Below are 12,084 nucleotides of genomic sequence, written 5' to 3' on the forward strand. Positions count from 1 at the left end.
TTGTTATTTTTAGAAATCCGTCCTATCCTTCCTCTTTACTTACAAAAAACGATATCTTTTACTTCCTCAGGATTATTAATTTTCGTGGAGGTTATTAAACTACCCAATGGTCGACAATGGGTTAATCGTTCTCTGACAATGATCGGAAATCATATTCCTCGATTTTGATATTCGGCACAATATTACTAGCAAGCCAGGGCTTCCAGCACTCAAACAATAATTTTATCCGGCAGACGAATCAATTTTCTACTAGATTTTTGGTAATTTTGGTTAATCCTCTTCTATTTTGAATGTGTCTAAAATAAGTTTCGAACATGCTAAGTCATTTCTGCTGGTCAACGGAATTAAGCTAGGAGTATAAACATTTGTATACCCTATTTTTCGAAATTATTATTGCAGTACTGTTTTCCAAGCTGCTTTTAACCTTATGTTATAGAGACTTTTCCACAGATTGAATTGTTTTTCACCCTTTCATGAATTTGTTGCTTTTCCGTAAATATATTTAACTTACATTCCTTGGAGCCTGATATGGCAAACATTTCCGCAATTCTGTGATATCCTTATGCAGGAATGTAGGCTAAGTTTGAAAGTGATTGAGTGACAAGGATATGAATGCAATCCAGTGCAATAAATGATGCAGGAAGCACGATTGGAGAGAGCGAAAATTAAAAAATTCTGCGATTGGAAGTTTTGTTCGTTATGCTATTTAATATACCAAATTTCGACGTCAAAATATATACAGAGAGGTATAAAATATACCGCAATCGGTGGTACGACCGAATTGTGTATACTCGATATATTTGATTAACAGCTATGCGATAGACCATCTATCGAAAGAACGATACTTCATCGCTACCAAACACTTGGAGCTACAACGGCACTTTTGAATTTCTGCGCGCTAAAATGTTTTAAAATTAAAGGCAGCTTTGCGACGCCCTGACACATTCTTGGAAAAACTAAGTTGCGCTGTCAGACACCCACACAAATATTTGTTTCAAATCTAGATCACAAACATTAAAGTGCCTATTAATAGATGCGACTGCTTTCTGCGGCTGTCTAGATACAAAAACGCCGCATATTTACCCCACACTCAGATAAGCGTCTGACGCCCCACGACCTTGGGGCCAAGAGAAACTCCTTTTAAGCAGCAATTTTGCACTTTAAACATTTCAAAGTCAGTCGTAAATTCATATTTTGCCAGCAGCTACTGTGGCTATTCCGTAAGAGATAATTTTTAAGATACTAATTACGACGCCATCTCGCCAACAGCCTCGTTAAGATATAACGAAGCTGTATATCTGCCAAGACAGACCCACGCGCCCCATGTAGTATTGTAATATATATACCCTGTGGGCTGGGGGGTAGTTAGCACCTATGTAGCTGCCTCCAGGCGAGGTGGGGGTCAAAATCTAATCATAATCTACCTATAGCAGCTATTTTCGCACCCGATACAAAGAGCCTTTCAAAAGACTGTCACCAGGCGTCGCCGTTTGATTGAAGTACACAATAAATCTGTGGGTATCTAAACTCAAAGCCAAATATTGCCTGTCGAGAATTCCAATTGACCAGCAGACCGAGATGGAAAATAACTTGGGGTCCACAACCAGTGGGGTGGCGGAAATTTTTATCAACCCACTAGTTTCACCTTTCCCCCCCGCTACGTACTTGGACCGCGATATCGTCGTAGTTCCCTCCACATGGCGATGCTGCTCCCGGTTGACATATCCAGTTATATAGTGTATTTATTTGTGGGCCCAGCCTCTCCGCATTGTTTGTGTGCCCATCTGCCTGCCGAATGGGATGGGGCGTTAAGTGTGCCATTGTTGCGCTGATCTCGAGCAGAAAGAAGGAGGATTGCTTGTCGCTTGTCGTTTTCTTGACTTTTTTCATTTTTTGTGTTATCAGAAAAATCTGCTCTGCCCGTCTCCAGCTTATTTATCATTCAGAAATTCGCCCATTCGGCAGTTTTCATTAGATTGCGGAACGGTGCACTTGGGTTCACTCGGGTGTAACAGAAAAGCCTACAGGAATATACAAACAGATACGATATCCTTCAGATAAATATATTGAATGTCCTGTGATCGAACGGCTTTACGTATATACGCTTAAGTGCATCATGACGATCGTTAAGAAGTTATCCTTTGATGGTAGGTTAAGCTTTAAAGCAGTTGCAACGAAGTTGTGCGTATAGACACGAAGTGTGGATTCTTATGGATTAAACAATGTTGGACTGGTTAAGGATTTGTGGTGATCAAGTGAAATGTTGAAACAAGAGGCTATAACTTTTGGTCCTGCAACTGTCTCTATATCGGTGGTCATCTACACTGACATAAATATGGTATTGTACAAATAAACACACCCACCCATCTTTAAAAGAAATTTTCTGTTTTTAATTAAATACCCATAAATGTATTAAAAAGTCTTCATAGTGCTGCCAAAATTTAAATTAAATATAAAACAATTTAAAATAAATATATATATCTAAAATATATTTATTTTAAATATGAAATATATCTGAAATATATTTAGATCAAATATTTTCATATTAATGCTAAATGTGCTAATGCTTATTATTTTAAAAATGAAATACATCTAGATAAATATGAAATACATTTAGATCAAATATTTGCATAGTAATGCTAAAATGCAAGTGAAAACACTTCCATTCTCGGTGTAACCATATTGCTAAACATTTCTAAATCAAAGTGGAACTATTCGATCCTCTGAGCTTTTTTCTCTGAGTGTATATCAGTCTTCATATCCTTCGGAATATCCGCTGGTTGTATTCCTCCACGATAATTGTGCCTTATATTTCATCCAAACAAAACCTCAAAATTCCAACAATTATTTTCCTCGGATTATGTACATTGACCTGCACATCTATCCCTCACATTTTTCTTTAGTTCTAAACAGTTTACACCTGCGATTTCTATACCTGTTACCGATCGCCCGCATTAGTTAGCAGCCAGAGAAAAGCTGCAAATCTGGCCAACAAAAGCTGTTAAAAATTGTTGGCCTGATGTTACAAATTAACATTAATTTTTGGTTTTTATTTTGGGTTCAACATGACCGATAAATATTGCTGCTATGACAAAATATATTTAAATTTTACAAACAGATCGACCACAGAAATGACAAAAGCGAAATCATATAATGATTTGATTGTATTAGGGCTTAAATTGGTTGGGCGTCGTTATAATAATTACTACTAGTATATTTATATTTTAACAAGCAGTTGGGTAGAGAGTCAACAGCAGGGCTCTACATGCGCTGGAAGCGTGATAAATGTGCGAGTATCTCCCATTGATTGTTTATACGGATATTTCATGATTTTATTGATTAGATGAATGAAAAAAGGGTTGAGCAGTTCTTGGGTATTGGAAATGAATTGTTTTTTTAAAATAAAATTACCCAACCGATACAACCGTGATGTACAACTATGGAATAATATTGGCACAATCTTTTAGCGCAATTTGTGCCAAAGCTAACACCCAATTCGAATCAATTGTTCCTGTAGTTAGACTGATGACTCACAGTCTCCCAAAAGAGTCGGTCTTTTTTGATAGTACAAAATGTGCTAATTTGCAGCTTGCATTTTTCTAGTGAATTTTAATCATACAATCGGGCATGTCTCCGGGTAATGTTTGCTCTATATGATTTGCGGACACAATTTAAACTAAGCTACAAATCTCGGGGCCACGATATCAAAATTTGCATAACAGCTCGGTACATTTTGAGGAAGCTAAAACTGGTTTCCGAGTCCGGAACAAACAGAGAAACCGACTGGACTGATAATGTCTATCAATCGAAGTAAAGAATCTCTCGGGTATTTATAACTATTACACAGGTACAGATACACCCATCCGAGCATGCATATGTGCTTAATTACGTTTCGTTTTCACACAATTAAACTGTGTTTTGTTTCTATATCGGCTGTGCTTCGGGGCAAGCCGGACTGCTGCTGCTCGTTCCGTGTTAAAATGCTAAAAAATTCCCCTTGCCTTGAACAAAAATCAAACAAAATTCGTTGGGGAGAGAGCGCGGTGCTGGGTACTTGGCCCATTGGCAAAACCGAAAACTGAAACAGACAAATCAGTACAAAATGCGTTGGCCGCGAAAGCACACGTTCGGCTTGTGGCCCACGGGCAAACGGAGTGATGTAGCATCTAAGGGCCAGTCTGGGCCAGCAACAGTGGCCACCATTTACGATCGTAGGAGCCACTGATACCCCCCATCCTGAGACTCGAACTTTCACTGAAGAGCCGTCCACTTGTCCCTTCATTTCAGCCAACTGCGAGGAGAAGGAAAAGTATACGCTTCAGAATGGCGACGACTATTACGACCAGTCTCATTCCGTTGACGTGGAGGGGAAGTACACGAAGCCCAATGAGGCCCACTGGCTACTGCGTCGCATCTACATTCTCAGCTGGATACGGAACTACGATCGGGAGCGGGCCTTTGCCGATCTGATAGCGGGCATCACCCTTGGACTGACGATCATACCACAGAGTATTGCCTATGCGGCGCTCGCGGGCCTCTCCTCCGAGTACGGCCTGTACTCGGCTTTCATTGGATCCATCATCTACGTGTTCTTTGGGACGATACCGCAGGTCTCCATTGGACCCACCAGCCTAATGGCCATTCTCACGCTGCAGTTCTGTGCGGATAAGCCGGTTCAGGTTGTGATCGTGCTGGCCTTCCTTGCCGGCCTGGTGGAGCTGGCCATGGGCGTGTTCCAGCTGGGGTTCATAGTGAGCTTCATTCCGGGACCCGTGACCAAGGCATTCACCTCCGGCACGGCTGTGATTGTGGTGTTTGCTCAGATCAAGAATCTCTTGGGTGTTCGCATGAAAGGATTCACCTCGATCGGGGAGTTCTTTAGCAGCATTAAACCCTCGGATGCCGCCATGGGCATATCCTGCTTGTGCGTGCTGCTGTCGTTGCGTGTACGTTTTGAGAGAGATTACTAAACAGTCCCTGGGTGGAGTAATCTATATCTTTTGCTCCACAGCTACTTTCTCAAGTGAAATTCAAGCAGGACACTTCGCTGACGCGTCGCCTGAAGAAGGTGCTGTGGTACATTAGCATCTCGCGCAATGCCCTCGTGGTCTTCTTCACCGGCTTGCTGGTCTTCATTTGGGTGAAGAAGAGCTCCATGGAAGCGGTACCCTTTGCCCTCTCCTCCAAAGTGTCCTCGGCCATGCCCTCGATCAAGCTGCCGCCCTTCGCCTTCGAATACCAGAATCGTACCTATGTCTTCACGGATATCCTCCATGAGCTGGGCAGCGGCATCATTGTCGTCCCCATTGTAGCCGTATTGGCCAATGTGGCCATTGCCAAGGCTTTTGGTACGTATACGTAATGGTCGATCAACTGTCGAATGTTGCCTCATTTTGGGTGTGGTTTGTTTTTGCAGTGAAAGATGGAAATCTGGATGCCTCGCAGGAGATGCTCACGCTGGGCCTGTGCAACATAGCGGGTTCCTTTTTCAGTGCCATGCCCACCTGTGGGGCATTCACCCGCTCGGCGGTCAGTCAGGCCTCGGGCGTACGCACACCTATGGCTGGCATCTACACGGGCCTGATTGTGCTTTCCGCCTTGAGCATACTGACGCCGTACTTCCAGTACATACCCAAGGCTTCGCTCTCGGCTGTGCTCATTGCAGCCGTGATCTTTATGGTGGGTGGATTTGTACTGTAGTCATAGTCACATATCATATATATATATATATATTTATATTTCCACAGATTGATGTGGCCCCCGTGAGGGAGCTGTGGCAGACCAACAAAAAGGATTTCTTCAGCTGGGTGGGCAGCTTCATTATCTGCCTGGTGGCGGGTGTGGAGTTGGGCCTGCTCTTTGGCATTGTTCTGAGCATGGTGTTCATTCTGCTGCGGCTGGGTAATCCTAAAATAGAAGTTTCCCTGAAAAAGGTAGGACCCGAAAGAAGGGAAATTCGGAATTCTCTTATGCCTAAGATATATCCTGTCTTTACAGCACGAATCCCTAACTTATGTGCATGTTGTGCCTCTTTCGGACATCTATTACACGGGCGTGGACACTCTCCGCGGGGAGCTGAGAGGTGCCTGTTCGCTCTATCGCAACGATTTCCCCGTCGTCCTGGACTGTACCCGCTTCATGCAGTTCGATGCCACCTTCACAGAGATGCTGACGGCAGTTAGCAAGGAGATGGCCGAGAACGATGTGCTGTTGATCCTCCAGAACATGAGCTTGAAAGTGCAGGAAATGCTGCCAGTGAATGGCAATCTACGCTTCTGCCAGGAGGACAGTCAGTTGATTAGTCACCTGCAGCAGGAGAAAGAGTCTGCGGCGCCGCAGCTCGAAGCGAAACTTTGAATATTTGTTCCTATCTAAAGCCCCGCTGCCACCCACGTCAGTCATCCTGTCAGCGTCTGTTTGTATTGTATCTAGATAAATGTTTCTGGGGAACTGCCACCGTTTGACGTTTGCCAGTGACGGGCGGGCCAGGCATTGCGCAAATGCTTTTATGGTTGGCTCTGTAGATTAAGTTATTTAGTAAGCGGCTCTGTAAATACTTAATTGCATTATTTAACTATATATTGTATGCTCTGTTCGGCTGTAAAGATTATGGCACTCCCCAGCAGGTGGAGGCACATAAAAAAAACAACATCTACACGTCGTATGAGTAATTTTTTCTGCTGGAACACTGAAAATTCTGAATGAAATTAAGTCCATTGAGAGCCATATTGTTTTCTTTGAAATTGTTGTTTAATTATTATTTTTTTTCGCTTTTTTGTTTGTTCAATAAGGAAATTATAATTTATAGAAAAAGTATAATAATACAGTATAACAATTTAGTTGGTTTTTCATTTTTTTGTTTTTTGTTTTGTTTTTTTTTTGTCATAGTATTTTCCGCTATTATCTTCCTGTTTGTCTGTGTGTGGGGTTTCGGTTTTTTCTGGTATTTATCTCTGGTTTCCATTGAAATAAATTGTTGTATATACTCGTGTGTACTTGTATGTGTGGTGATTATATAGTGTATCTCTGTGTTAACTGTGTATAAGTATCTGTGTAGCCGCGGTATATCCCTGCAGTTGATATAGCCACTCCGGTGGTGGAAGCCGAAGTTGGGGCTTTCTTCTCGTAAGATTGTTCTGTAAGTTTTGCTTGTCATTTTCTGATCTGTCGATTGCGCTGCTTGTCCCTCGGAAGTGTCTCTAAATAATACAATGGTATTTTCTCTTTGATTGTATGATATAAATCATTTACGTGGGAAAAGTTAACACTTGTTTCGTAACACCCCCCCGTCATGGGGGTACACATTTCAACATTTCTTAGCTATCATTCGACTAGTTCTGATCCTGATATCTAGTGTCTGGTCTGCCCAAAAACTACTATTTGCCAGTTTATCGTACAATGTACAGTGGTGTCAACCTGCAGTTGAGTTCTTAGTTTGCATTAGTCTGTGTCTGTATCTGCGTGTGTTTCTCTGTGTGTGTGTGTATGTAAAGTAATATTTTGCTCACAATTCATTGCCATCCAAGCACATACATATGCTCGTACATATACATATGTACATACATGTATGCGCTCTTTTAAATATGCTTTTTGTTTAATATACTCGTATTTGTTTTTGGTAAATTTTGTCGTTTAATATATGTACTTTTTCTTTTTCTTTTTGTTTTGTTATATTTTTTTGTAAAGCAAGAGGTACGCATGTATGTATGTGTGTGTGTGTGTGTGTGTGAGTGTGTGAGAGATTTGAGTTAAAGCAATTTTTGGAACCTTAGAAAACTTTCTCTCTCGGAGCCCTCGGAGAGAAAAACAAAGGCAATAGCAATGGGTTAATCTAACATCTGGAATAGGTAAAGTAGGGTTCCGAGTAGTACTTATGTATTGGCTTGGATAGATAGCATTAGTAGCAAAGGGGGGCGAAAGAGGAAAGTACGAATGAAAGTTTCTCCATATTTTAGGGAATTTTTAGGGGGGGTGGGGGCATTGTATATCTCCTGTATCTAATGCTAAGTTCTTGTGCTTGTTTTTAAGTACTTTATTTATTTATACATATATGCCACATGGGGCTATGGGTAATCGTATCCCCCATATGCAATATGTAGGAGTAGATCTCTCTTGGTCTTTGGTTTGCTTTAAGTTACACTGATATTTATCGCATATATGCTTCTATGGACATCAAAACACTGAAAGAAGTGGGGGGGAGAGGGAATATCGAATAGTATTAGCTAGGAGAACAGTCGAAAGATGAAATCTATCATCGAAAATGTGTGGCTAGGGGGTTGGGACGTTTTGGGGCGTTTGGGGCTTGGTTTTAGCTGGACTGGAAGTAAAGGTCGCTCCCGATTGGCTTGAATGCGAATTTTTGTATATAGTCTATGCGTATATATGTATGTATGTATGTAAATATGTATCATATCATTTATTCATTAGTTTTAATGTATGTACTCGTATGTATATTTGTTCTTCCTCTGACATTACACTCAACATGCGGTCGTTCTTTTTTCTTTGCTTTTCTTTGATTTATAAACGTAATTTTAGTATATCTCATTTGTTAGATTTCAATATACTTTCAATATATACATATAATATATGTATCTTTATGTTTTTTTGGTTTTTAGTTTATCTTATGTGTTTGCCTTTTTTTTATCATTTATTCTCGTTTTTTGGGTTTTCTTCTTTTTTTGTTTTTCTTTTTAATATTTATAAACTGGTCAGCAACAGTAGCAAATTTAACAATGTGCGTTAACAAATAATTGTAAATATAATGTATGTATATGTATAATATATATATGTATGTATTTTTCTCCACCCTCGCATCCCCATCCCATACCATTCCCATTCCCATCCGCATCCCCATCTCTTGTTCTGTATTTTCTGTATATATGTATTCAGTATATTGTGTGTGTGTGTGTTCGATATCTATGTATGTCTTTGGGATAATGGGTTTTGATTCTGTTTTTTGTTTTTCTTTCTGTATTTGTTAAATAATTTTACAACAATTCATTTGTCGGATTTTCTTTTGTGGCCGCCCTGGGATGCTGCTGCTGTTGTTGTCTGTCACTCATAATATTTTTCTATCAATTTAATTAATAAAAAATATTACCATTAGTACTATTAGTTGCAGTTTTTTATCATATCATTTGTTTTTGTTTTTTTTTGTTTTATCATATCAACAACAACAACAACTTTCACATTAGCCCACTGTGGACCGGGGATTTGGGTTTCATTTTATTTAATTTTTATGTTTTTGTTATCATTCTTAGCGTTTTTGTTGGTTTTTGTTTTATATTAGCTTAGTAATCATAATTATAATCAGTAGCAATAATTATAATCATAATCATAGTAGTAATAATAGGTCTAATCTACGAATAATATAACAGGACCCTATGGAATGACCGGGGTTATTTGCCAAAGCCGAACCCAAATTTGCCAAATAGATCTTTGCCTTTCGAGAGGACATCGCCGCCGGGCGCCGCCGCTGCAATGCCCTTGAGGCCGCCCAGCAGACCGCCGCCCTGCGGCGGGGGCTGGGCTTGCGGTGGCACTTGTTGTTGTTGTTGCTGCTGCTGTTGCGGCTGTTGCATGCCTTGTTGCATGCCCTGCTGCATGCCCTGTTGCTGCATACCCTGCTGTTGCATGCCCTGCTGTTGCATGCCCTGCTGTTGCATACCCTGCTGTTGCATGCCCTGTTGCTGCATGCCCTGTTGCTGCATACCCTGTTGCATGCCCTGTTGCATACCCTGTTGCATGCCCTGCTGTTGCATCCCGGGCTGTGCACCAAAGGCATTTGCTTGTTGCTGCGTTGGCTGCACACCGCCAGGTGGTTGCATTGGATCCGTTTTGGGCGGTTGCTTCGACCCAAATAGACCACCGGTGGCAGCCGAAGTAGCACCAGAGAGCAGGCTAGTCGCGCCGGAGAACAGGCCACCCGTTTGCGCCTGCGTCGTCACCGGCGGCTGTTGCTGCTGCTGTTGTCCTCCCATACCCATTTGGCCCATTTGCCCCATTTGTCCCATGCCGCCCATCTGCTGTTGCCCCATCTGCTGTTGCGGCTGCTGGCCCATGCCCATCATTCCAGGTTGTCCCATTTGCTGTTGCTGTGTCTGCTGCTGCTGCTGCTGTTGTTGTTGCTGCTGCTGCTGTTGCTGTTGTCCCATTTGCGTCTGTTGCTGACCGTACGGCTGCTGCTGCTGCTGCTGATTACCAACGCGGCCGATCATCCCCTGCAAGTTGGCGATTATCGAATATACCAAAGAGAACGAGTTAGTCGAAGAATGGCTCCAATCAGGGATACAGTACGGTAATCTCGTCAAACGAATGGCAAACTAATTGTTCAAATATTTATATATTGTACGTATAGTATATTTATGGGTAAAATTTTCTCAATATTTTCATATGTAGGTATTATCATTTTCATTTTGTTTTCTCAAGTGGTTAATCGAAATGGCCAAGGGATTGGTTAGTTTGTAGCAGTGAAAAACAACTCTAATATGGGTGTTGCACTTGGACTCGTCCACGAGCAGTAGTTGCTGAGATTACTTGAGATGGTTGTTTGTTTTTGGTTTTTGGTTTTTGGTATTTGTTTTTGTTTTGGTTATGTTAGTAATGGCAACTACATGCTTTAACTACTGTACTGAAATGGCAATGGCTACTCAAGAACCGAATCGAACCGCATCGAATCGCATCGAACCGAACCGAAGCGGGATCCTGTGCAGCAGAAATCAATGAGCTCCAAGATGGTATTCCGTCTTCTCAATCAAAACGAATACCAGTAGCAATACGAGTACGTTATTCGGCGAAATGTAAAATGTACACACATTTGTCGACGGGATCGACAATTTGTTTGTTTGTTTGGAAAAGAACAACTCAAAAACAATGTAGAACTAGCAACGTTTCTTAATAGTTTTTAAACGCAAAATGAACTGGGGCCTAGGGCCAAAAGGTAAAACACAAGAATTCGCATTACAAAAATAAAAAAAAAATGTGGCAACATTTTTTCTTTCGACAACAGATATGTGGTATTCTGTCTTGTAAAAAAAAGAATGAAAAAAACTCTCGATGCTGGACCCAGGGTGGCACGGACTTCGCTAAGTAGATCTAGTCGCTATATATTTACACTACCTTGATGAGAAGAGTGAGACATGTGGATAAGTATAGTAGGTGTGTATTTTGTGATCGATTGTGTCATAATCAGAAACCATCTAGAGATAGATTGGGTGGTCAATCTCCAATGGATTCGATGAACAAAATCAAATTAAATTCCGTTTTCGTATCGCTGTGTTTTTCTTTCTTGTCTAAACATAAAGCAAAATGCAGTTCTAAAAACGTAAAGGTGAGCCAAAAATAAAATCATATGAGGGTTATGTAGTGAAAAGCATAATTCGGGTGGTTCTGGGATTCAACTTAGGAGGCGTGGAAGGTAGAATAGAACTGAAACATCAGTTGACGAAACGAAAAAAACGTCAAAGAGTTACACATACAGTGAATCACATAGAAGTTTGTACACATTACATCCAATATTCCAATAGTAGTAGTAGCAATTAATTAATATAATTAGTAGCGTTTACCAGTAAAGAAACTAAAATGTATTCATATATAGATATATATGCTATGTATATATGTATGTATGTATGTATATTTATGGGTTGGTTCTTATCAGCAATACTTGAGTTTACTGGAGTGTGTGTCTCGTATATCTGGTAATACTTAGATAAGATGTTTGTATTTTTTTGTTGGATGTTGTTTGAATATATATCTGTACATATTTTCGTTTTTGGGAATTTATCTTAATTTGGGGGAAAGTTGTTTTTTGTTTGCTCTGGAAGACGTTTAGAAGTACACCAGGCCCTATCTACACTTTTGGTTCGGACTAGTTTTGTAAATTGTGTATCTATAGAGTAGTCATGTGGAAGTAAAATAATTCTCATTTTATACCCCTAACAAAAAATAATCTTAGAAATTAAAACGTGGCTTTCCCATAAAAAGTGTTAATAAAATAAAACAAATAAGATATAGAATTGGGGCAGCAGCTGGTATGTTATGAAAATTCCAGGACCTGGATAACAGATCACAATTGGAATCAGAATA

General features: G+C 40.6%; 2 protein-coding genes and 1 long non-coding RNA gene across 16 annotated transcripts in view; 2 read left to right on the forward strand and 1 right to left on the reverse strand.

The window, feature by feature from the left end:
- The first annotated feature begins 1,952 nt into the window (after nt 1-1,952).
- LOC4801257 (sodium-independent sulfate anion transporter) lies at nt 1,953-6,839 on the forward strand. 2 transcript variants are annotated; one of them, XM_003736406.3, is made up of 6 exons: nt 1,953-2,147; nt 4,288-4,946; nt 5,012-5,348; nt 5,417-5,679; nt 5,748-5,933; nt 5,998-6,839. In XM_003736406.3, the coding sequence occupies exons 1-6, from the start codon at nt 2,117-2,119 to the stop codon at nt 6,355-6,357; spliced, it is 1,836 nt and encodes a 611-aa protein (XP_003736454.2). In that variant the 5' UTR covers nt 1,953-2,116; the 3' UTR covers nt 6,358-6,839. The 2 variants fall into 2 exon arrangements, with proteins under 2 accessions (XP_003736454.2, XP_001358380.3); XM_001358343.4 differs by lacking the exon at nt 1,953-2,147 and adding an exon at nt 4,034-4,211.
- Nucleotides 6,840-8,680: 1,841 nt separating this feature from the next.
- Rbp (RIM-binding protein) overlaps nt 8,681-12,084 on the reverse strand; it is a 31,164-nt gene continuing 27,760 nt past the window's right edge. For 12 of the 13 annotated variants that reach the window (XM_033378521.1, XM_033378518.1, XM_033378532.1 and 9 more), the window contains one exon: nt 8,681-10,220. In XM_033378521.1, the coding sequence (XP_033234412.1) occupies nt 9,399-10,220 (822 nt within the window). In that variant the 3' untranslated portion in view covers nt 8,681-9,398. The remainder of the gene's footprint in view (nt 10,221-12,084) is intronic. The other variant, XM_033378524.1, reaches the window with a different exon arrangement.
- Nucleotides 10,611-11,265, forward strand: LOC117183707 (uncharacterized). The gene is made up of 2 exons (XR_004468845.1): nt 10,611-10,939; nt 11,009-11,265. It is a non-coding gene; the product is annotated as an uncharacterized lncRNA (long non-coding RNA).

The sequence above is a fragment of the Drosophila pseudoobscura genome, chromosome 2, assembly GCF_009870125.1.
Source record: "Drosophila pseudoobscura strain MV-25-SWS-2005 chromosome 2, UCI_Dpse_MV25, whole genome shotgun sequence".
Taxonomy (NCBI): domain Eukaryota; kingdom Metazoa; phylum Arthropoda; class Insecta; order Diptera; family Drosophilidae; genus Drosophila; species Drosophila pseudoobscura.

What these genes read in the sequence shown, in the direction of transcription:
- LOC4801257 (XM_001358343.4), top strand. Translation starts at nt 4,103, where the DNA reads ATGCGTTGGCCGCGAAAGCACACGTTCGGCTTGTGGCCCACGGGCAAA. An exon ending in GGCCATTGCCAAGGCTTTTG is followed by an intron (nt 5,349 to 5,416) that starts GTACGTATACGT and finishes TTGTTTTTGCAG; the next exon opens with TGAAAGATGGAAATCTGGAT. An exon ending in TAGAAGTTTCCCTGAAAAAG is followed by an intron (nt 5,934 to 5,997) that starts GTAGGACCCGAA and finishes CTGTCTTTACAG; the next exon opens with CACGAATCCCTAACTTATGT.